A 27204-nucleotide genomic window follows, 5' to 3' on the forward strand; every position below is an offset into this window, starting at 1 on the left:
GAGCAGGGGGCAAAGCCTCCTAGTATATATATAATTCATTATATTTTTCGATCACAATGAAAATTCACACTATCCCAATCGCCAATCATATAAATTTTGCTTAGTAAAAGGTAGGGCATTTTTTTGTTCAGGAAAATAATTTGTTTACGTGATTAACCATGTGTACATTTGTTGAGGTACATTTGTGACTCACCTTAAGATTGTCTCTATGAAATTCTGTTTCATATCAATATATTTTGGATATGAATTCAAAAATATATTCCAATTCTTATGTATATTCATTTACATTTTCTGCTTCATAGTAAGATATGTTAACTATGTTGTATGTTGATTCAATAAATGATTCTTTGCGAATAAACGCAGTCCGTTCGAAATGCTCATTTAGAAAAGTTCACTGTTTTTTTTTCTAACTTTCCTGCCATTTTCGGGCTTATTACAGAGATGCCATATACAGGTATAGGACAAAATAATAGGAACACCTTTGAAAGAATGCAGTCGTTCTGGACAGTCCAATAAGTGGCGGGCACGTGTCGCAAGAATGTGCCACCTAGTGGTGATGAAAGGCAAGGTATCTGTCTAGCATTTGGCAGTGTGAGATTTGCATGAGAAAAATCTGTTTCTAGCAAAACGAGATTATGTCCGACCTCTCTGACCTTAAAAAAGGCATGATAATCGAAGCTCGCCTGGCTGGAGCTTCCGTGTCCAGAACAGCGAACCTTGTAGGTGTTTCAAGGATCACTGCATCAAGGACTCTGTCGGCATACACAAAGTTGGGTAAGGTGTCTTCGGCGAGGCACAGCAGCGGCAGGAAGTCGAAGTTGTCAGACAGTGATAGACGGGTGTTGAAGAGGATAGTCGTTCGAAAACGTAAGACTGCATTGCTGGTGATAACATCCGGGATGAATACCCAACTTCAGAACCCTGTATCCATGAAAACTATTCAACGGTAGTTACATGCTGCTAACATTCATGGCAGAGTAGCTATTCCAAAAACCGTTAAATTCAGCGTGGAATGCTTTGAAGAGACTACAGTGGTGCCAAGACCACCTACAATGGACAAAACTGCAATGGGAACAAGTCATCTGGTCTGATGAATCCTCTATTACACTATTCCAGACTACCGGACGTGTGTTCGTGTGGCGAACGCCGGCAGAAGCATTTCATGTTGACTGCCTGGTTCCAACCGTGAAACATGGAGGTGGTTCTGTGATGGTGTGGGGCGCTATATCTGCCCGGGGATTGGGGCCTCTCGTTGTCTTGAGGGGGATGGTCAAAGGGGGCCATCACCGAAGCATTCTTGCAGATCATCTTCACCCTATGCTTCATACTCTCTTTCCGGGAGAACGTCCTGTGTTCCAAGATGACAACGCCCCTGTTCACACATCTCACTGTGTTCAAACATGGTTAAATGAGCATAATGATAAAGTGGACCATCTAACGTGATGTCCTCAGTCCCCTGATCTCAATATCATTGAGCCTTTGTGGGGTTTTTTGGAGAAAAAAGTCGGTGCTCGGTTTCCTCCTCCACGCACACTCTCTGAACTCGAGACAGCCCTGCAAGAGGAATGGCTGCAAATTCCAATGAACTTTGTTCAAGACCTTTATTTGTCAATCCCACGTAGAATGCAAGCTGTCATTCAGGCCAAAGGTGGCCCAACTCCTTATTAATAAAATATTTTCATTTTTTCACAGGTGTTCCTATTATTTTGTCCTATACCTGTATCCTTAGGCCATCGGTTCTCTCTTACTTTATGCTATGAAACCCTAACTGATCCAGAATCTATTGGCCGAACAAAAAAAGACCTAATAGCTACTTTGTGTTGAAGAAACCTTTTCGGAAAGACCGTTAAAACCTCTCCTAGTGACCGGGCAAACATCTGCACCAAATGCGAAAAAGGTCAAATAAGAAAACACAAAACAATATCTAAACAAAACAATTAAGTAGATTAAAATGTATTCGAGATATTTGTGCGAGGCTCTTACTTAGAGAGCTTTTTCTGAACATACAACATCATGTGGAAGTCTGAGTGCACTAAGGACGATGCTATCAATGATTTACTTATAGAGTAGAAAGTTAGAAAAAAAAAGTTAGGAAAAAACAAACATCTCCAATAACATCTCCAAACCTCTTCTCACCTTTCAAAGCTAACTAATTTTTATGATATAGAATTAAATGCAAACTTATAAAAAATAAACTTTTTAAGAAGAAAAGGAATAATTATGGTTTCCGAAAAGGAATTGTTAGAGTGGGTTATCAAAGAAAAAGAATCCTATATACGAGGGTAGTTTTTTAAGGGCCGTTTGTTGTGTAGACTATTAGGTGACGCGTGCGCAGCAACAAGGGCCTGGGTCGAGTCCCGGCATTCTTAGAGAGCTGCTGTGTTCAGTGCGCGGGTGAGCTGTACAGTCATTTCTGTATCTTTAAAATGTTCAAATTTAACAAATCGTCCACCACGCACTCCTTTAATCGGCAAAAAACCTGTCTGCTGCATACATTCACTGGCAGATTTGTGAAGTAGCGAATTTCCCTGCCATGCTGACAGGGTATTTTGCTACTCTATGGCAATGACTCTCTCCACAGCTTAGATCTAAGCTTTATTGGACTCTTTTGGTTGGAAAGTTTTGGACCACCCCTCCATACTGCCCAGATCTTGCGCTGTGGGATTTTCATCTTATATCAAACATCAGTTTTGCAGCAAACACTACAACGATGCCGACTACATGAAAAGGCCGTGGCCTCTTGGTTTATGGAGCAGGCGGCAAGTTTGTATGAAGAGAGTATTCTAAGTCTAGTTGTGAGGTATGATAACCGTTTGAACAAACTTGGCAACTATGCTGAAAAAAAAGAGAAGAAATGTATGTACAATCTGAAAATAAATTTGCTTCTTGAAAAATTTTTCCCGTTTGGGTTTTGTTTTCAAACTGCCCTTACTTAAAAAAAAAAAAAAAAAAAAAAAAAAAAAAAAAAAAAAAACAAGTTTTGATGAGAAATACTAATAGAATTTTTTTATAAGTATGTATTTTTTTCCTAATTTGTCCATTATGTTGTTATTGGCAAAAATATATATAATTTTTAAGTTTTGTCATTTCCAAACATTCATTAGAAAAATGTAATTCCTTGCTTTAAAAGATATTACAAGTTAAAAAAAAGTCTAAACTCTCGGACCCCCTGGGATGCTTCCATGGAACCCTAGGGTTCCACAGAACATATTTTTTGAGACCCTGTTTCAGACTGATTAGAAAATATATTTATTATTCAATTAGAATAATTTATTCCAGACAGTTTTATTTTCTGATCAGATTACTGATCTTATTAAATAAAACAAATTTTTTTCTTGTTCAACTAATTCTCTGAATAAATATACTTTTTGTCCCCACGAATTTGGATTTCTGACCACCTCCAAAACATAGCGAGGAGGGGTGCGGGGTAGCCGCAATCTGCGAAATATGTTCCCTGGTCAGGAGAGCGCTCCATAGTTTTGACACTTTAATGTTAATTTTACTTTTTGCGTATTCGCTATATCTCGAGAACTATTTAAGTGGATTGAAAAATTTTTGTACATAATTATAAAATTCGTTTATCCAATGATAATTCGATCTACACCATAAGTGTTGGTAAATATTTATTATTTTTTGTTATTTTATTTAATAATGGTCAAACAAATTTTGAATTGTAAGGCATAAAATTTCTGCATTTTTGTAAAGAATATAATTTTAAATGACGAAATGTAAAATTTGTGCGAAATCGGTCGAAAAGTACTTGAGAAATTGAATTTCAAGAAAGTCAGATATTTAAAATTCGATTTTTCCAAAACTATTCGACCGATTTCGCTCAAATTTTGTATTTTGCCATGTAAAATTATATTCTTCAAAATGATGCAAAAATTGCATATCTTACAATTAAAAAATTTTTCGAGCATTATTAAAAAAAACATTAATAAAATAATAAATATCTACTACATGGCTTTACCTTTGGATGAGCGAATTTTAAAATTGTGCGCAAAACTTTTTGAATTCACTTAAAAAGTTTTCCAGATGTAGAGTCAAAATAACATTAAAGGTTCAAAACTTTGGAGTGATCTCCTGACCAAATTATTGTGACCATATTTCCCTGATTAAGGTGACCCCCTTTATTTTGGGGGTCAGAAACTCGAATCGGACGAAAAAAAGGTATATTTATTCAGAGAATGCACGTTTTTGTATCTAACATCCTAACTTAAAATATCGTCTACATTTACTAATAGCATATTTGAGGTCACACCCTCCAGCTAATAAGAATGAGTCGTAGAACGTGAAGATCCGATCATTAGATTAAAAGTTTTTCAAGGTGGTCCGTTTTTTATTGTGTGCATTGTACTTGTCACTTTGCGCCTGTCTTGTTACAAACGTGTTAGTTAACAATACATGCAGAATTTCAAAATATCTAAATGAAGAATCTATATATATATATATATATATATATATATATATATATATATATATATATATATATATATATATATATATATATATATATATATATATATATATATATATATATATATATATATATATATATATATATTCCCAATGGCGGACACTTTGGACCTTGACCCATTGGCTTCAGGAATGCCAGAACTGCTACTCTCTTCTCGTTTCCCAGTGGGCACCTGTGGCGAAGCCACGGCGGTGGAACAGCGTCGCTTACGTCACACAACCACAGACCCGTTTATAGGGCGGATCACATTCACACAATCACACACACAAAGGAGAAAGAACTTAGGACAAAGAGAGAAAGAAACATCCATGCTCTGAGCGGGATTCGAACCCGCAACCATCGGCTGCGCAGTCAGGCACGCTAACCACTTGGCCACCTGGTCGGCATATACATAAATAAATATATATATATATATATATATATATATATATATATATATATATATATATATATATATATATATATATATATATATATATATATATATATATATATATATATATATATGTTACGGTGAATGACCGAAGTAGGTGGTTGTTGACTTTCACCGGTGAATTTGGAGAAACACCAAAAGCGTAGGTGAAAGATCGAATATTTCATTACATTCTTGTACATTCGGACCCTCACCGGTGTATGTCAACAATCAGATAGTCGCTTTGGTGAATGTCCGAAATATTTGTTATATCCAATTTTATATTAATTTATTCGTTGATATAATTATAGTTATTTGATATATTTATAATTTTAATACTTACTGACGATAGATTAGACATCAGTGTAGGGTATACAGAGCTAGTTAAGGTTAAGTGCCACTGCCCGGTATACCCTACACTGATGTTTTTTTAAGGTTAAGTGCCACTGCCCGGTATACATTTGCCCGGTATTCCCTACACTGATGTTTGTTTAAGGTTAAGTGCCACTGCCCGGTATACATTTGCTCGGCATACCCTACACTGATGCTTTTTTAAGGTTAAGTGCCACTGCCCGGTATACCCTTCACAGATGTTTTTTTAAGGTCAAGTGCCATTGCCCGGTATATATTTGCCCGATACTTGGTGTATACCGGGCAGTGGCACTTTACCTTAAAAAAGCATCAGTGTAGGGTATGCCGGGCAAATAAATTCCGGGCAAATGTAAATGTTTGGCCCGATACTGCAAACACTGATGTTTCTTCTGATCTATCGTCAGTAAGTATTAAAATATCAAACAACTGTAATTGTATCCACGAATAAATTCATATCAAATCGAATGTAACAAATATTTCGGACATTCATCAAAGCGACCATGTGATTGTTGACATTCACCGGTGAAAATCAGAAGTAAGGGTTTTTAGCAAATATTTCGAACATTCAGACAAATGACCTATGACCTCAGCACCAGCTGATCCTTTTATAGCCGTCGTTGAAAAGCCGACTGACCTCACGATAACGTTCAACTCCATTGCCTCGAAATTTTGAACCCAATCTAGAAGACATGGGAACTCATGGATCAAGTATTGGTAGAAATTTACCTTCGTGTGGGAGTTTTTGATTAAACTAACACGCATTTGCTTTACATGGAGAGGAAAATCATTAAAAACTCGAGCGGTTAGCCTGATATCACGGGGATTTTAACCCATGATTCAGTTACAATTGCAGATATTTTTTTCTCAGCACTGTGGTAGGTGCGAGTCGGGGGCGGAATTCGTACCGAGAAGTCATCGCAGCTGGGATTCGAACTCGGTTCACCACATTGGAAAGCAAATGCTTTATCCCCTGAGCCATCACGGCTCCCGGCTGATTGCTTATAATAAAGATGTCGTGTAAATTGAGTAGATAGCAGATGTAATAAGTTGAGATAAGTTTCTCCACTTATACAACTCCGTATCGCTCATCGAATTTATTGAAATATAATTCTCTCTCTTCTACATCTTTTTCTTAATTTAGATTTATTATTTCTTTATGTTTTTTATTTTAACTATGATACATTTATGTTTTTTGAATAAAATGAAATCTTTGTGAAGGAGTATAGAATGTGTCCCTTAAGCGACGGTCTTTGCTTACAAGAAATGGAATTTAAAGAACAGATGCTAATGTAAACAAATGTCACGTTTCAACAACCAATCAGGATCGAGATAACCAGACTACGTCACTTGCAGGTATCACACTAACAGTGGGAAGAAAAATTGTTGTTTTAGCATGAATGCTTGAAAATGAGCTATAATCACGTGATATCAGATAACTTTAGATATACTAATTTGATGGTTGATTGTGGTAGTCCGTCTACACTAGCACGATTGCGTTGATAAGTCATGGCATAACGAGTAAAAAATAATTTAGCATCACAGAACACGCAATAAATAATTTTTTTGATTAGAGCTATAAGCAATCAATACATCAATGATGTTAGCTTTAAAATAGTTCACGAAACTAAATTGTCTATCTTACAATTCGTAACAATGGCTTTTGTTGAATCAATGAGAAAATTCAATTTTCAATGAGCTCTGAATTAAAAAATCGAAAATTGGGATTCGTACTTTGCTTTCAATGGAACCTGTAAGTGCCGTAGTATGGGTATCTCGAATCTTATTGTTTGTTGCAGCGTGGTATTTGCTTACGTTAACAACTGTTCTTTCCACTCTATTTCGAGCAAACCAAGCCCGTCATGTATCAATTCTCCAATGGGGCACATTCTAAATTCTTTCCAAAAGATTTAAATTCTGCCTCACTATATATTTTCAAGGAGACTTAACACAAAGACAGGCACGAAACCATGTGTAACATAAACAAACTAATTATGCATCGAAGCTTCCAGGTACACAAAATTAAAATATATCACGGTTACAATGAAAGACATAAACAAGTAATAAATCTAAGTTAGGTAAAAGATGTAGACGAGAAAGAATTATATATTTCAACTAAGTGCGATACGTCTCTAACTTATCATTAATTAACATTCTTTATTAATTTTTAATTATCATTAATAACATTAGAGCAACTTAGCTCAACTTTAATACTCCATTTTGCCGATAAAGATTAGTTAGCGCTGACGTCATAGATCACATGTGTGGGAATGGGAGATCTTCTTCTTGAAGTGCAAGTACCCAATTGCGCTCATTTAGTTGCAAGTTGAATGTCGTATTTTTTTTAGTTCCTGTGGTATAACCATAATTCAGTACATTTCTAGCATTTCCCGACTATTGGAATATTTAAAACTGAACTGGCGCTCTTTGCAGAAAGAGTTATATACATATTTATATCCAAAAAAAAATTCTTATCAATCCATATTTCTATTTCTACCACATTCAGACTATTCGGAATGTTTAAAACCGAATAAGTGAGTTATCTTAAATTATAAGTTAAATTTAAATTGTTTTCTACAGGATACAAACAAAATTTATCGCCAACAGAAATTTTGTTTACTTTCAGAAAAAATCTAGCAGATGTAATGAACCGGAAAAAATATATATAAAAGGAATAATATTTTAAAAATTACATTTTTCAAAAAAAATAATAATAAAATAATAAGTGGAGAAAATAATTTTTTTTTGATCTGATCTAAAACATAAAAAACGAAGTTTATAATCAATTTCTACAATTGTTAAAATGTTTTTTACATTTTCACAAGTTAAGCACCGTACATTTTTTTTCTGTCAAAAATATTATTTTTTCCTTATTAGTCTATTTGAAATTATTTTTCCAAAGAGGAAGTATTGGCTAGTTTAATAAAATTTGATAATATGTCGTGCAAAACTAAGATGAATGGAATGCACAGTTACCAGAATGCTAAATAAAATCATAGATCTGTTCCCTGTCATTTTAAAACTAAATGTCAAGACCAGCTGGTGTCTTATTCTTATTATTCCAATTCATATGTATAACATATCAAACCACAGGTGTTTCTTCAGGAATTTAAACAGTAGAGTAGTTAAGTATAAATATATGGACTAAAATAAAATTCAGTCACATACTTATAAATCCTCTATTTCTTTCCTGCATAAGGTAAGTATCTATTGGTATCTAAACACTCAAGTAAGGATACAGTTTTTCATAATTATCAACCATGACTTTGGGTTCTGATGAAAATTATTCGGAGACGGGTAAAGCGTTGATGCGTATGACGAGGGAGATGAGCCTAGAAGAGCAAGGGAAGAATTGCAAAAAAATTGAAAAAGGTCAGAATTATCTGGACGCGGCAGTTGGTATAGCAGGCGTTGCATTAGGAGTCTTTGCCTTGTTCAGCATGCCACTGCTAATCGTGGTCTCCTCCGCGCTATTAGTTAACGTACTGATTGCCAAGGCATTAACAGCAGACGAGAACATTGAGAGAGAATGTGCTGATCTCCCTTTTAAAGAGTTAGACGCAAAAATGAAAGCTAGACAAGAAGAAACAGATAGAAAAATTGCAGAACAAACTGAAATTTTGAAGGAAGTGAATAAAAAAGTAGGACAAACTCTCGACAAAATAGAAGATGTTAGAAAGGAAATGGGTGATAGCTTTCAGAGGGTATTGAATAAAATCGGGGATATAGATTCCAGCAATCCAGTTTCCGAAATAAAAACTGCGATCGAATCCATTTCATTTGGGGAAGAGAACAAAAGGTTAGCGACTCCTGAGCGTTATGTTTATATCATCCAGCAAGAAGTAGCAACAAATTCAGATTCATCTCTTTACAATTACATCGGACTTCAAGGTAGTCTGCATAAGGCCATTTTTGCAGTGATTAACAAGAAGAATACCATCAAACCAAACATTGCCCTTCCCGGACTCAACATTGGAGTTACAACCTACGCATCAACTGTTATTACTCTCACTCAGCAACTACGTTACATGTCGGAATATGTTTACCAAAAGGGTGATTTGGAAAAGTTCAACGACTATTTCAATCGTCTTATTTTTGATTTCAATCATTTCAAATTAATAGTTAATGGTTCCTCGAGAAAGCCAGGTATAATCGACCAAGTTACTCAGATGTTAAACGACGCAAAAAGAAGCAAAAGCAAGCAAGATCTTGGCGAAGAATTGTTCGAAAATATTGGAACATACATCACCCAACTTAGTCAATTAAAACAAAAGATTGCAGCACTTTCATTACCAGTACTCGAAACCACTCTTGATAAAAACATTGATATTGATTTCAACTCTAAAACTGGGTATCAACGCAGTAGTTCTAACTTTTTAGACTGGAAAAGAGGCACAAAGGTGAGTTACGCGATGCAATTCGAAAAAGATGGTAAGTATTCTAAAGTTAGTGATTGGACTTCACCACAGGAAATAGTGGATATAGCCAATCCAGAAATTGTATTCAGGAAATCGAGCAATATGAATAGATTAGTTTTCCGAAAATTTGATAATGGTGATGCAGAATTGGCATATATCCTCCCTGGCTCAGAAGTAAAATTTAGAGACGTCCACAGGGATTTGTATAATTTAGCTTTTAAAAACTCACTCAGCGAGTCTCAGGTTTCAAGTAACATGGATAGACTCATTAGATTGGGAGCGAATGTTAAGGCAGTGTTTGAGGGTAAACGAACCGTTATTCATGCGGCAGCTATAGCTGGACGATCTGTTATGCTAGGTAAGATATTACAGAAAGACCGTTCTCTCATTAATAAACCAGATAAATTTGGCTTCACCCCTCTTCACCTAGCTGCGGAAAATAAAAGAACCGCTTTTGCGCGATGGCTAATTAACCGTGGAGCAAATGTTAATTTACAAGGACAGGAATATAAAGTGACTCCACTGCATCTGGCCGTGCGTTACCATGCCGAAGAAATTGTAGAAGACCTGTTGAGAAACTCGAAAATTGACCCAAATTTAAAAGACATAGCCGGTCTCACTCCTTTGCACTATGCTATAACTGATGAAAATTACAATAAAGATCTTTTCCTTACACTAATAGAAAATGGGAAAACAAATTTGAATGCAAAGGATAACAATGGATTAGCAGTCGTGCATTATGCAACCATACTCGATAGATGGGAAGAGGTAACTGATTTATCTACTAAAGCCAAAAGATTTGATATCTATGCAAAGGATAACCAACAAATGTTAGCTGTTCATTACGATGCTATGAAAGGAAACAAAGTGGAACAATTAATATCTTCTATAATGTTTGATGAAAAAGCATCTAAGCTTAATGATGCAGCAGGCGAGAAACATTGGACTCCTTTGCATTTTGCCGTATTTTTTAAGCAAACTGCTTGGGTACAGTATCTGTTAAACTTTCATGAAAATGTGGTATCGAAGGTTAACGTTGATGCCAAAGATGTTGATAATCAGACACCTCTGCACTTAGCTGCTGGGGCTGGCTTGAAAGAAATTGTCAAAGAGTTGCTGGCTAAGGGGGCAAAAGTTTATGAAAAAACGAAGAAACAAAATACACCTCTTGATCTCGCAGTTATGCATAATAGAAAAGAAGTTATTGATGATTTGCTGACATTTGAAAAAAATCAAAAATTGAAAAATGGAAAGTCTGCTAAAGAAAATGATGCTAAGGCGTGTCAATTAGCAAAGGGAGAGATGTTAAATCTACTGAAAAAGAAGAATCGCTGTGGCAATTTCCGCCGCTCGATTGAATCGAATTCTGAAAACCCTGCTCCTGAATTCACTCTTACGGGCATGCTTCAAAACAGTAATTTAAGACCTTTGTTAAATTCGAATAAACCGAAAGAAAATTTGGAATTGAAAAACATTAAACCTCTAACACAAATGGATGTAAATGGCGCCTTGCTCTTACTGGATCTCTTTGTACGGAAAGTGACAAACGAAAAATACAATTCTGCATTGATTGGTTCCGAATCGTTGTTAGATGCACGAGCTCGAGCTTTAAATATCACGGATAATTTGCAAAAGATCATGGAAATGGCAGGAAATGGTGGAGATCTTTTTGACATTCATTCGAAGATTTACAAGGCTATTATGAGGGGAAATGATTCTAAACTTGTAAAGGAAGTATGCACTTATTTAAACGAGTACTCCACTTTGGAACCACAGAAAGTTGAAAATTTTATTTCTGCAATGGTTGAAAATAAGTCAGTTAAAATTACCAAGAAAATAATTCAAGGTAACTTTGAAAACTTAGTCGCGCATATTTGCTTTCAAAATCACTACTAAATCCTTTTCTTCTTTAAAGGAAGCCTAGTTTCAGATATAATAACCGATAACAGAAAATTAATACTTTTAGAAAGACAGTTTAGCTAAATTATTATTTGAGAATTCTTTAATCCGATTTTTTAAAAAAAACTGGTTGTATGAATCATTAAGTTTAATTTTAAAAAACAGGACTTTTACTCCCTCTTTGGCATTTACTTGTTACAATTATTTCAATATAAAATTTCCAATTCGATTCCAAAAGTATTGAACTTTTTATTTCCTAAAAACTTATGTGGACGTTAACATAAATATATACCAAATTAATTTAAACAGCATGGTTATTCTTTTCATAATAGTGCTTCTTACATCACTAATATATAATTTTCTGATATGAATGCATTCATATTTGTGAGAAATGACTATTTTTGAGTTAATCAGAGCTTCCAGGACAATAAATAAAGACTTGATATCCACTCAAGGGAAATAAATGTGCGTAAGATTTTGCGGTATAATAATTTATATACGTTTAACAAAACAAAATAATTTCAGATTATTTATAGAAATTGAATTTTATAAGAACAAAATTTTATAAAAATAAAATTTTAATATAGAAAACTTCTTTTAACTGTAAATAGCAAATGACAATGAAATGTAAATAATGCTTGCTTATCCCGTTATTATAAGTTTTTTTGGTTAATTTTTATTTAATTATTTTTGGTTCATTTTTATTATTTAAATATAAATTTTTTGGTCCTCTATTGCATTGTTTGTAATGCATTACGTAGAACATGTTTTACTTTACGTTGAACAATGAAAAATAAACCTTTAATTTTTTTTCAATGCAGAAATTTGAGTATGAAATAATTTTTACTTGAAACGATATATTTTCAAGAATACATTAAAAAAATATTTTGAAATCTTTATAAAAAATTTTTAAAATATTATTAAATATTTATTTTTAAGACAATATTTCTTAAAAAAATTACAAAACGTCAACAATTTATTGCATTGTTGTCATACTTTTCAATACATATGGTTGTTTCTTTTTTATAAATAGAATAACCCAATATTTAAAAAAATAGTTTATTTTTTATTTTTTATCTTCACATTAAAAGTATATTTTCATTTTATCTATTATGTTGCTAAAATATATTCATGAAATATTAGGATTATAGCAATCCACACAAAAAATAGCATAATACAACATAAATAAAAATTTTACTTTTGTTTATATTTATACAGTTATTTGATGTATTTTTTATTTTGCTTGAAAACATTTAAAGCTTAATTTTTTAATAGAATTGCATTTAAACTAAATGTATGTTCAATTTAAAAATATGCATCATTTTAAAAAAAACTTGAAATGTTATGATGAATGAATGTTTAGTATTTCTATTCTTTGTTTGCACAAAAATAATTTTTTTTTACATTATGAACAGTTTATTTTGCAAGAACGTTTTTATAACTTGTTCCTAACCTTCCTAAAAACAGTATTCTTGGGCATATGCATATTTAGAACTGTCTCTAAAAAGGGACAGAGTGTACTAATGGGTTAACCATAAAAAGTTTTTTTATGGAATTCATGTTTCCAATTAACTTATTCTGTTCATAATGGAATTCTTGAGCATACTCATATTTGCATACGTCACTTAAAAGGAACAGTGTGCGCTGATGGGTTAACAAAAAAACTTCTTTTTTATGAAATATATGTTTCCAATCAATTTATTCTGTTTCTAATAGAATTTTCGAGCATATACTACATATTTAGAATTACCCCTACAAAGCGATAGAGAGCACTAATAAGTTTACCATAAAAAGTTTTATGTAGAATGTAAATTTCTTATTTATTTATTACGTTAATAATAGAAAAGAAGGAGACTTTATATAAATGAGCATTATGCATGCAGAGCTTTTCCTTTTACAAATAGTTTCATATGTTATAGAAAGTATAATTTTGTTTATAAGAAGTTGTTATTTGAAAATTTGTACAGAGAAGCTCATATATATTTTTAAAACACATTATTGTAAGATTTAGAAACCTATATGTTATATTTAGTTCAACTTTGAGTAATTGATATTCATTTTTTCATTAAGCTGACGCAAACTGTATATTAATAAATATTTTTGTCACGTGTATTTATTGAATATTTTCTATTTGCCTTTGCTTCATGCCAATGATGGAAATAATTATTTTAAAGATAAAATATAATAAGATAAATTTATGATTTATGTTCTATTTGTTTAATAAATAGTTAATGCACAGAACAATATCCAATGAACATTTATGTAATAAGGAATATATAATTTTATAAATAGAAATAATCCTATTTTCGTTAACTTATTTCATGAGTATTTGCATTGTTCTTATACTTTAAAAGACAGACTAGGAAGCCTAAATTTTTGGATCTAAAACTAAAGATATTTGTTTAATTTATTCACATAAATTATTATATGTGTAATAATTAATAATTAATATTATAATGTATACTGTAATTATTATTGTTACTAAATTTATTATTAAATTATTATTGTATGTTCCGCGTTCTTTGATGAAAACTCAATAAATAAATGATAAATTAATTAAATTGGATATTTAAATGAGAGGACTAATTTCATAAATCAAAAGAACAAGCAAAAAAAATTAATTTTGCTTCATGTATATTTTGATGGCTTAATTAGATTTCCCATACTTTTTTAGAGATTCTTATTTGAAAGGTCTTAAAAATATGATTAAATATTTTAAGTTAATAGCAAGATGATCTGAAACAATTTTTAGTCTTCTCCCATGCTCTTTTTAAAAATATATACAGAAAAAATGTTAAAACTTTGGAGACTAAAAAAAATTTTCAGTACCCTTCAACTAAATTATTTGTTAAAAATGTTCAACACTTAGTATTTAGGCAGGACGTTGACAATACTAAAGACCATCTTGAATTCAATTATACGTTTTGATCTTATTAATAACAGATGAATAATATTAAATGACTTTGATAACTCTAAAGCTCATCTGGAATTCTTCTGTATATTTTGATCTTCTAAGAACAAGTGAATAATGCAAAAAGACTTTGATGACCCTAAAGACCATTTCAAATTCTTCCATGTATTTCGATCTTCCAAAAACAAATGAGTGATGCAAAGAGAATTTGACGACCCTAAAGAACATTTCATTTTCTTCTAAATTTTTTGATCTTCTAAGAGCAAGTGAGCGATGCAAAAAGACTTTAATGACCCTAAGAACATTTCAAATTTTTCCATATATTTTGATCTTCTGAAAATAAATGAATGATGCAAAGAGACTTTGATGACCCTAAAGAACATTTCATATTCTTCTAAATTTTTTGATTTGCTAAGAACAAGTGAATGATGCAAAAAGACTTTGATGACCCTAAAGAACATTTTAAATTCTTCCAAATATTTTGATCTTCTAAGAACAAGTGAGTGATGCAAAAAGACTTTGAGGACCCTAAAGAACATTTCAAATTCTTCCATATATTTTGATCTTCTGCAAAGAAATGAGTGATGCAAAGAGAATTTGACGACCCTAAAGAACATTTCATATTCTTCTAAATTTTTTGATCTTCTAAGAACAAGTGAGTGATGCAAAAGGACTTCAATGACCCTAAAGAACATTTCAAATTCTTCCACATATTTTGATCTTCTGAAAATAAATGAATGATGCAAAGAGACTTTGATGACCCTAAAGAACATTTCAAATACTTCCATATATTTTGATCTTCTAAGAACAAGTTAGTGATGCAAAGAGACTTTGATGACCCTAAAGAACATTTCATATTCTTCTAAATTTTTTTGATCTTCTAAGAACAAGTGAGTGATACAAAAAGACTTTGATGACCCTAAAGAACATTTCAAATTCTTCCATATATTTTGATCTTCTGAAAACAAATGGGTGATGCAAAAAGACTTTGATGACCCTAAAAAACATTTCATATTCTTCCATATATTTTGATCTTCTAAGAACAACTTAGTGATGCAAAAAGGCTTTGATGACCCTAAAGAACATTTTAAATTCTTCCATATGTTTTAATGTTACAAGAACAGATGAGTGATTCAAAATATAAAATTCCAATAAAATGTGAAAAAAAAGTTCTTCCCGTTATTACTAGAAGATTTCAGTAATTAAAATTTACGGATTTCACATTTAGGATCTCTCAACTCCCATCAAGATCTACAATGAGTTCCTATTTCAATAAAGCAGTTGGAATTTTTTTATGCAAGAAAGGATAGATCTTTCTGCAATATACATTTCGTAAAATGAAATACCATTGAAAAGAGAATAATAGGTAATTTCAATAGGAAAAGATGTTACTTAAGTATACTCTTGTTATTGTAATTCATTCAAATATTACTCAGTTCGTCCTACCACTTCTCTCTTTAGCTATTATATTCGAATTATTAGGTACAATATTGCTACAGAATAATGTAATTCCTTTTTGAAAACGAAAGTTAGTGAATACTTTTTATTTCCAAAAGTATTAATTTTGTTTAAAACAGAATTATTGAATTTTATTTTCAAAATAAAACTTTTCGGACAGTTTTACTAAAGTTTCTATCCACTAAAAGGTTTAAGTTTCTGGATTAACAATCAATAATTTATTAACTGATTTAACTAATAAATTCCAGTTAGTTCTTTCCAGTTTAGTAGAACTCAATAAATTCCTAATCTCAAAATATTGTCAAAAAAATAAAGATGTATAATTTGATTATGCATGGAAAGTTATATTTACTGTATAATAGGACATAAGTACTTTCAACTATAATTTTGTAAACCTCCTAATTTTGTAAACTTGAATTGCATTGTTGGTTTTAAAATTTTATCAAATTAATAAAAGGTGTATTATGTGAGCATATATACTTGTTTTGTTATATGAGACTTTCTGATATTTTAGGATAAACTAATATTTCTAAATTTGGTTTCATTCCCAGCCTTAAGGAATGGAAAGCACTCTGTTCACTAATTTATTTCTTATTTTAACGTGACAAATAATATATATTGTAAATGAAGTTATGAAAATTTTTGATCATGTGCTGTAAATTTCTGACATTAAATTTTGGAGAAAAAAAATTGCTAATTTCAATTATGTAACTCTAAAATATGAATGATTTGAATTGAAATATAAATGATCACCTGAGAAAAACACATGATGATGCCTTAATGATGATAATGCTCTTCAGTGGGAACATTAATAAAAAAACTGACATCCACCATCGTTCGATATAAATACTGCATCCGGCTAACCATTAAATTTGGTCTCTGAATTTGTCGAATACTTTGTAGCGATTCAAAATTAAAAATAAATCTTGCTGAATATATTTTATTAGAATAATAACTCTTTTTTTAAATAGTAAATCAAGATTACATGATTATATGCATTCAGATTCAATGGAAGCTGTACTTACTTCAAGATGAATGGAGAGTTAAAATATTATAAATTAATGTAATAGATGCTCATGCTACTACACTGTAAGTCAAATTAGGGCATAAAATACCGGTAATTTGGATGCATCATCCGTAAAATCCATTTTTATCGCAAAATTAAATTTTACAATAAAATTTATTTAGAGTGATTAAGTTAATTATTACTGTAAATTTCGGTTAATTATTACTGTACTGTAATTATTATTATAAAAATTACGGTAAATCAAAATTTTTTTTATTCTGTAAGATGCTCCGGAAGAAATGGATTTTACTTTTGAAAATACCAGCACCCTAAGTGCCAGTAGCTTTTACCGTAATTTGAACCTGAATTCTTTGCAAGATATCAGTATCCGCACTATCATCCACAAGAAAAAGAATAAAAAGTTACCACTATCATTTATAAGATCTTAGTTTCGAAAAGTACTAAAACTAAAATAGATGGCGATAACCTTATATATAGCAAAAAAGACAATTTTTTCTCACAAACGTTATTTAATCCCTACTCAAACAACGCGAAATAGTACAACTAACAATGAGAAGAAAAAAGTAATAATAAAATAAAAAAATGTATAAAAAATATGTAAAAAAAAACCAAAAACAAAATCAACAAAAAAGTTGCGCCTTATTGCGCTTAATCGCCTTATTGCGATAACTGGTTACCCATTGGTACAAATGCTTTCTCTTTCTGGATGGACTTCGTTAAACGCCACAACATTTCAAATCATGGGTTGCGAAAACTGTCTCAATTGGGTATACTATAGCCTACGTCACAGGTTGTGTTATTTCTACAAAATTTAACCCATGAACGGCATTTTCTGCGAGCCTAACTTCAAGCCACAAATAAACAAACGAAGTGTTTGATCGTTTAAATAGCTGCTCGCAGATTTTATTGCATTATAAAGAAAAGTAATTGACATTCGATTTTTGATTAATAACTGATTTATGTGGAGAGGTGCATAGAATTTAGCATTGCGTTATGGTAAATGTTATTCCTACTAAGTGGAAGTAGTTGTGTTTTTTTTATATTATAGCCAATTGATGTTTGTCGTCGGATTGATTTTCAAATCCTGCCTATGTACGTGTTTCAAGACGTCACAAAATATTTTTCCTTCTTCTTCAGCATTCATATTTATTTTAAAATCATCGTCAAGTCAGTAATTATACGTTAATAATAAAAAGAATATAAAAATACTTTAAATTATTATTTTGTAAATACATTAAAAATGCCTGCTAGTGAAGATAAAAAGAAAAACAGCAACTGTCGCCATAGCAACGCATGCGCACTTTTTACTATTTCTCTTACTTTTGACAGGTGGTCAGATTTTCTTTCTTTGAATTACTTTAACAATATTTCAAATAAATCTCTTAAATATGCATATTTCATAGCAGTTTAGTGCAAATTCTTGACTGAATAGTGGATGTAGTTTCTTTGTAGAATTTAAGACTATTTTTGATATACATCTAAATTCTGTTATGAAAACGGGATATTTATCCCAGAAAAATAAACAGATCCATTGGAAATGAAATTCATTTCATCTTTAGAGGATAAGGCCATACTTAGAAATAATGATGTAAACAAAAAAAAGTCCCTCAAAGAGATCAAGAGAATCATTCTCTTAACATCAAGAAGGGGCTGAGAGGCCGAAGCCCCTCAATCCAATCGCCAAGAATTCCACATTAAAAGTAAGTGAATTGTTCCCAACGGGCAGTTAGGAGCAAGGAAGGAGGTCCATGGTCGGCGATTTATCGAAAGATAACATAGCCAAAAATAAAGCCATTTCTCCTTACACAATATTAAATTTGAAAATAATTTGGCGAAAGCTAATCGCCAAAAAGACTGTGAAAATTAGTATAACCATGTAACCGAAACATAGTGGTAAGAAATGAAGAATAAAGAGTTATAAATAAATTTTATTTTTGACTCAGTCGTGATAGTGAATAATTGAGTTTTACATTTGTATTAAAATAAAAAGGTAGCCGTTACATTTTATTGTTAAGAAAAAAATAAAATATTCAGATTATCTTTTTATAAAAAGTTAAAAAAAATAAATAATTGGTTTGATTCAATTAAAATTCGATTAAGAATGATAAAAAGAATAAATTTAAGAAATCAAAGAAATTTTAAAAGCTAGGAAATATACGTAATGCCTATTGTGGTATCACAGCATGACAATCAACTGTAACCATGACGGACTATACTTATTTTGGACAAAGAAACGCATTTTTTCTAAAAAAAATTATACTTTTTTCCGTCAAAAGCTGACTTTCATACAAGTTTTTTTTTACTCTAATGCTGCTTTAATGTGTCATGTTTTTTAATATAATTGTTATTAAATGTTGAATTTAGATGAATTGAATAATTTTCAGTAATTTATTTGCTAATGATAACATATATTTTGAATTGTAAGGTATGAAATTCTTTATATATTCTGAATATTCAGATTTTTTTAAAACCTACAACTATATTTTCATGCCTTTTGACTTTTAAAAGAAGTGTTTAAAAATTATTTTAGAAAATAAATTACAGAATAGTATTAAGAAGGCACCCCATTCCTGCAGTACTTCATATTATACGTAACACGAGTAACTTGCTTGCAATCTCAAGTAAAAAGATTTAAATCCTTTCTTTAATCATTTATACCCGCGAAATTAAGAAACTCACATATTTTTAAGAATTTTGAAGATAGAAAACTGGTATGTTGTCATCTTTTTTTAATTTAATATTTTTCCTTTTCTTTAAATTACGTATCTTAACTTAAAAATATACTTCTAAACGTCTTCATTTGTAATCTTGTCACAGATTCATAACAACGATTGTTTCCCGCAATAGTGCTACTGCTTTAAAATTTTAAAGGTTTCCGTTTTATGAACCAAGATTATGTAAAATTGTTAAATGTTGAAACAATTGATCATTAAGTTCTACTGAAAACAATGTTTCTAACTTCATCTCTTGCGGAAGTTTGGTTTTGAATTGGTCAGAATAAATAAATGAAATTTGTTAAGAATAAATAAACTGGTTTCCTAAGCAAAATAGAAATTATATAAATTTGTTTCTTAAATAATCGATTATTTTTTGAGCAACTCATAGTTAGCTAATTCGTGTTCACCATGTAGTTAATTATTCAGGTAAAAGGTACTGACGTTCTCTGGGAACACGCCAAACTTATTTTCTCGTACAGACAAAATACAACTAAACTTTTGGCATTCGAAAGCTAAGAAATATTCAAATTTGAACAGTTTTCGTATTTATTTTCACATAAGTGTTGATTCGTTTTCATTTATCGGTTTTCAGTTTCAAGTATAGAAGCATATCATCTCCATAAATGCGTATTTTTTTCGATGATTGAGATGCAATAATTTTAATATATGCTACTGTTATCATCTTCTTTGGAAGGTAGATCACGCTTTAAAAGGGGGGAACATGCTCCAACACGCACAGAAACAAAAATGAGATAAACACAAAAATGAGATGAACACAAACGACGAGATAAACAGAATGAGTAGAAGAAAAAACAAATCTTTATTTTAAAAACTACTTTATTTCAAAGATGTATTTCTTTTCATCAGCACCAGTCTCTATAATCTTCTTTTACTCACAATATATAGAATTGTACAAGCACATACATCTCCACAAAAAAAAAAACATAAAACACACAAGTGTGGATGTAGTAAAAACGACGACAATATATATATAATTCATTATATTTTTCGATCACAATGAAAATTCACACTATCCCAATCGCCAATCATATAAATTTTACGTAGTAAAAGGCGTGCAGGGCATTTTTTTGTTTAGGAAAATAATTTGTCCACGTGATCAACCATGTGCATATAAACATCAAATATTTGTTGAGGTACATTTGTGACTCACCTTAAGAACGTCTCTATGAAATTCTGTTTCATATCAATATATTTTGGACTTGATTTAAAAAATATATTCTAATTCTTATGTATATTCATTTACATTTTCTGCTTCATAGTAAGATATGTTAACTATGTTGTTGGTTGATTCAATAAGCTATTCTTTGCGAATAACCGCAGTCCGTTTGAAATGCTCACTCAGAAAAGTTCAGTGTTTTCTTTTCTAATTATCCTGACATTTTTGGGCTTATTGCAGCGATCCCATACATCTTTATGCTATCGGTTCTCTATTACTTTATGTAATGAAACCCTAACTGATTCAGCATCTTTTGGCGGAACTCCAATAAAAGATTTAATAGCTACTTTGAATATACAGTGAAACCTTTGAGAAAGACCATCTATATACCACTTCTATTTACGACGATTTGTGGAAGGCAAGGAATTTGTTTCCATAGACTTTGTGTTAAAGAAAATCTTTACCATTAAAACCTCTCCCAGCGACCGAGCAAACATCTGCACCAAAGGTCAAATAAGGAAACAACAAAAAATATCAAAACAAAATATTTAACAAAACAAATAAGTAGATTAAAATGTATTCAAAATATTTGTGTTAGGCTCCTATTTAGAGAGTTCTTTTTTAACATACAACCTCATGTTGAAGTCAGAGAGCACTAAAGACGATGCTATCAATGATTTACTTATAGAGTTGAAAGTTAAATTAGAGAAAAAAAGTTATTTTTAAAGAAAGAAAAAAACACCTTAAATTAGCAAACCTCTTCTCACATTTTAAAGCTAACTAATTTTTATGACATAGAATTAAATGCAAACTTATAAAAATAAAATTTTTAAGAAGAAAAGAAATAAATTATGGTCTCCGAAAAAGAATTGTTATAAATGTTGAGGTGAGTTATCTGAGAAAAATAATCCTATATACGAGTGTTGTTTTTAAGTAAGGGCCGTTTTGTTGTGAACACTATTAGGTGACGCGTTCATCCACAGCTCAGATCCCAGCTTTATTGCGCTCCTTTAGTTGGGAAGTTTTGGACCACCCCTCCCTTCAGCCCAGATCTAGCGCTGAGGGATTTTCATCTTTTCCGATATACCAAACATCATTTTTGCAGCAATCACTACAACGATGCCGAATCCATGAAAAGGCCGTGACCTCTTGGTTAACGGAGCAGGCGGAAAGTTTGTATGAAGAGGGTATTCTAAATCTAGTTGTAAGGTATGATACGTGTTTAAACAAACTTGGGAATTGAAAAAAAAAAGAGAAACCTATGTAGAATCTGAAAATAAATTTGCTTCTTGAAATTCTTTTTGTTTGGGTTTTATTTTCAAACGGTCCTTATATGCTTAAGAAAACAACCCTCTAACTGGTATTGGTTATTTTATTTTGAATTGCAAGTTTTGATGAGAAATACTAATAGAATTTTTTTTTATAAGTACATGTTCTTCTCCTAATTCGTTCAATATGTTGTTGCTGGCAATAAAATATGTTTTAAGTGCTATCATTTCCAAACCGAAATATATAAAAAAATTGATAATTTTTTACAGAAATATAATTCCATGCTTTAAAAAATATTCCTTGTTAAAAAAAAGTCCAAACTCTCGGAACCCCTGTGATCTTTCCATGGAACCTTAGGGTTCCACAGAAGATAGTTTTTGAGCCCCTGTTTTAGACTGATTAGAAAATATATTTATTCTTCAATTAGCCTAATTTATTCCAGACAGTTTTATCTTCTGATCAGGTTACTGATCATTAAATAAAACAAATTTTTTTCTTGTTCAATAGCCTGATTTTTCTCAGACAGAGTAGTAAGGGCTCATTAAAAATAGTCTTATTACAGGTTTATTTAAATTAGCTGAAGCTATTTAAATTTGAAGAGTAATTCTTCGAAAATTTATTAATAAGCCTAAAGACAGATAAACTTATTGTAATAAGTCAAAAATATCAGGCAAACTAGGAAACACTGAATGATGATTTTTCCTATTAGTCTGGCCTATTTCGAAGAACCAGATTTTTAAATAAACCAACCATAACTACACCAAATTGAAATTTTTGTAACAGGCCGAACGATATAAGTCACTTTATGAAAGCTTCGAAGGCTTGCTCTAAGGTTTCATCGTATGCTTCTTTCTAACGCATACAATAAATTAGAAAGAAGTACGAAAAATGCATTAATAAATTGCGTTAGCATTTAATGAACTTAATGTATCAGTTATAGTGCTTTTCTTTTTAGCGTATTTTCAATAAGCGAAGTTATTTATAACTTACCTAATATTTTGAATTTCCCAAATTTTCCAGAAAAATTGTTCAATTTATTGATTCTTCTCACTGAAAAAAAAAATTAAGATCCCCTCCAAAGATTTCATCATGAATTATTCTTTATTAACTTTATTGGTGCCAAACTTTAGATTTCTGCTACGCTCTCTATTTTTGAGAACTGTCCAAATTAGATTTGAAACTTAATTTTGAAGTTCGAAAACAAATCAATTCCAATATAGTATCCAAATTTACAAAATGTTTTCTAAAAAAATATTTTTACCGCAGTCTCTTAAGATTTTTTGAAGATGGCAGATGTTTTATTTTAATTAACCAATCTTTATATACTTTTTTCAGTTTAGTTCAGATATTAAAGCTCTTACGAGAAATGGAAGATACATTCGATATGCACATCACAGCATTTGTAGATTATTCGACAACAGCAATAGATTTATATTTATTAAAATAACTATAAATTTCAATGAATTTACAAATTTTAAAAAGCTTGTGACAATCGAAAATAATGAAATACAGAAATCTACTTTCTTTTTATTGTTGATAGTAATTTATCAGCATTTGAATATTCAAATTTTGCAATTTATAAATCAAAATATTACATGAGAGTATATCAACTGTTTAGGTAAAAATGATTTCAAACTATAAAATTTCATATTATTTGGATAAAATAAAAGTTTAACAATATTTAAACAGTACAAAACAACTATTCAAAATAGTTAAAATAAAATCTGAGTCTTATCCTAGTAAAATCGGTGTCTATATGTGTGGTACTAAATTCGAGTCAACCAGTTAAATAATTTAGGCTCTTTAATCGAATTATAAATTTTAGACTCCTTTGATTATAAGAAACTTTAGGCTATTTTTATTACAATAATATTAAATTTGGATATAAAATTTACTTCATCGTTTATGACAGTTATTGTGTTGCAATTGAAAGAGGTTCAATTAGCGAAGTGAGTATTCAATTTTATATTAAAAAACAATGTTTAAATATAATGTGAAACAAATATACAATGCTCATTATTAAAACCTGTTGTCTGCTAGTGTTAATTAAAACATTCATATTTTCAATATGCAAACATTGAGATTTCCATGTTAAGTATATTTTAATGAATTAACTAAATATTTAAACATTCAGTCATAAATAAATTCGTTATATTCCGCTTATAAAATTCGCTTAAAAATTAAGCAAAAATTATGCTATTCATGAATCAATACTTAAGCAATATTGTCACCTATATATATTTTTGATGTCTTATATTATAATCAATATTTTATTGAGCTTCTTAAATAATTCTTTCAAATTTAGTCTTATTGAAATTAGACTAAATTTGAAAGAATTTTCGTTATTATTGAAATTAGCCTTATAGATATTTCAGTTAAAATCAGGACACACATTGATCACAACTTATACAATTTTCATATCTGCGAATTATTTTGATATTTTACATACCAGTTAATTACCAATATTTTTGATAAATTAACTTATTCTTTCAAATTTAGTCTTAAATTAATATTGTTGAAATTAGAATTTTAGTTAATTCAGTTAAAATCATGCAATACATTAATTACAAGGTATACAATTTTGACATCTACATATCATTTTGATATTTTACATGATATTTGATATTTTAATTGCCAATATTTTTATAGCTTCCTAACTTATTCCTTCAAATTCAGTTCGAAATAATATTGATAAAATTAGCGTTTTAATTAAATCAACTAAAATCGTGCTGTACATAAATCAGGACTTATACAATTTTGACATCTATATCACATTTTGTATTTTGTATTAAAATCAACTAAGAATAAGAAATTGACTAGTTTTAGAATCTTATAAATAGGGTTTTACAAAGAATTTATGTGTATAACAATAATCATAATTAATACCATCTTCTTAGTTATACAAAACACGTCAAATATTAGTACATAAAATCAGTAGAGTTTTGTAACTTACACAAAATTGAAATTTAGATGGAATATATATTTCTTATTGTGAATATTAATAAAAGACATTTTACGTTTCAACGAGCAAAATCTTTTAGCTATATCGCCATAACAAGGGAGAATCTCTTCATAGTGAAATAAGAAAACATATTTTCAAAAATCAAACTGCAAACAAATTACGTCAGGACTGCGTAATCTTGAGTAATTCTACCATAATTTGTTATTATTTTTAAACCTTTTTTCTTTCTTCTTCAGAATTTAAAACTTCCTGGTTTGTTTTTATTAATTTTTCATTAATTTCTTTTCGTTAAATTTAGAATTAGATATCATTTTATAATCCCTCTGCAGTCGTATTAACTTCATATACATATTGATTCCAATGGAATATGCATTTGAATATAATATGTAGAATATAATAAGTGGATAAAATAGATATAAATATAATATGTAGAATAATGAAGTCAGGAAAAAATTTAAGAAGAAAAAACAATTATCGCACTCAAATATAATTTGTTAAATATTATTTTGAATCTCTAAAGCATGTTCACTTAATATCGAGTGAGAAACCCTTAAAGACGAGTTTTCTTTCACTAGCATAAGTAATTTAAACTTTAAGCTTCAGATAAATCTAGAGACAAAGATAAAGTTTCAAATGCTGAAAAATGTTTTCAAAATGTCAAAATTCAAACTAAATATTCTAATTCTGACATAATGTGTTTGCATCCTTATGTTTGGAAAACAATTTTGGTGAATGAAATTTCCTTTTCTTTAGGTTTACATTTACTCACTTTTCCCTGAACTTTAAGTTTTAAAATACCAATGAAAGTGAAACAAAATTTGCCCTGAAAAGCTGTATAGCTTCCTACTAAGGGCAGACATATGATTTAAAAGGTAGAAAAAGTTTTGATGGCTAAGAGTAAACCTCCGGCCACAAAGGGTAAAAATGAAAAATAAAAAAACTATACAAATTTCAGACATTCCTTCAAAATACATGAAAACAATGAGACAAATATATTTATGTATATAAAGGTATTTCCTCATCAAAGGTAAGTGCTTGGCGAGACCACGTGGGCTTGACCAGGGCTAGTGTCGACTAGTTTATGCGAAATTTGGCGATCCTGTCGTTGTGAAGACCAGTCAGGCCTTTGAAATCTTTCTCAGAGGATGGATGGTAAAAAAGTGCCTGAATCTTCTAAAGGGTCATCATAATCACCAGTATATCCAATATCTTCGTGTAAAACTGTAAAGAGAGAAGTAATTCTCATACATGGTGTTCCTCAATAACCATCCTTAATATAGATATTACTGGAATAGTTTTTAGACATACTGTAAAAATCTGTTTTAATTCAGGATCAAAGATCAATATTTAAGCTTGATAGAACAATTTTTCGTACACTGACAAATCATTATCGAGGTCAATAAACACAAAGTCAAAATTTAAACCATCTAAAACCAGTTTATTTGCCGATGAAACTTGAAGGCGGTTCATTACAAAAGATCAATAAACTTTAATTTAAATCGATACATAAACTGATTTTAGTAAGACGTTACTTATTAAGAACCAGTTTTTGTTAAGAGCCAGGTAGAATTGGATGCTTAACATTTTTTTGGGACATTTTCGGGAAGTATTCCTTACGTAAAAGTATGTATAAACAAGTTTTTACACATAGTTTTTATACAGTTTTTAAACAGTTAGGGAGTTGAAGTGTGTGAAGTGTGCTTCAAAGCGAGTGCTTTAAAAATACATTGCAATAAATGTTTCAATTGCATGGATAGCAATGACAGACGCATAAGCTTGTGTGAGTTAGTGTTTGCCTAGTTTGTGTATAAAAATTAGATATTTTTATTTATTAGATATATTGGCGCTATTATTGGCGATGGACTTTGGGTGTGATTTTATTCAATTCAATGTAAAAATGAGGGGAAAAAATACATTATATCATTGCCCAGATAGTAGAGAGTAAGTTTTTTCCCTCTCAATAAGTTTTAGAAAGCAAGGTAAATTCTAAAACACTTTTAGGGTGCTACTTTTAGATCATATTAGGCCTAAATCACATTTTTGAAATCAATTTACAGCTTTTATATGATTATTGTGCTCTATTCAATTACTTAGGTATGAGCATCAAA

The 27204-nt window shown here is 30.6% G+C and overlaps 2 protein-coding genes across 5 annotated transcripts in view; one reads left to right on the forward strand and one right to left on the reverse strand.

Annotated features, from left to right (window-relative positions):
* Positions 1-8518: 8518 nt before the first annotated feature.
* LOC147805250 (alpha-latrocrustotoxin-Lt1a-like) lies at positions 8519-11572 on the forward strand. Its single transcript, XM_087149394.1, has one exon. It carries the CDS (start codon positions 8519-8521, stop codon positions 11570-11572), a length of 3054 nt encoding a protein of 1017 aa, XP_087005520.1.
* Positions 11573-20507: 8935 nt separating this feature from the next.
* LOC107453651 (dual specificity tyrosine-phosphorylation-regulated kinase 4) overlaps positions 20508-27204 on the reverse strand; it is a 102735-nt gene continuing 96038 nt past the window's right edge. For all 4 annotated transcript variants that reach the window (XM_087149765.1, XM_087149766.1, XM_087149764.1 and 1 more), the window contains one exon: positions 20508-26317. In XM_087149765.1, coding sequence (XP_087005891.1) covers positions 26235-26317 — 83 coding nt within the window. In that variant the 3' untranslated portion in view covers positions 20508-26234. The remainder of the gene's footprint in view (positions 26318-27204) is intronic.

The sequence above is a fragment of the Parasteatoda tepidariorum genome, chromosome 8 (assembly GCF_982258835.1).
Source record: "Parasteatoda tepidariorum strain Cologne lab strain chromosome 8, Ptep-v5.0, whole genome shotgun sequence".
NCBI lineage: Eukaryota > Metazoa > Arthropoda > Arachnida > Araneae > Theridiidae > Parasteatoda > Parasteatoda tepidariorum.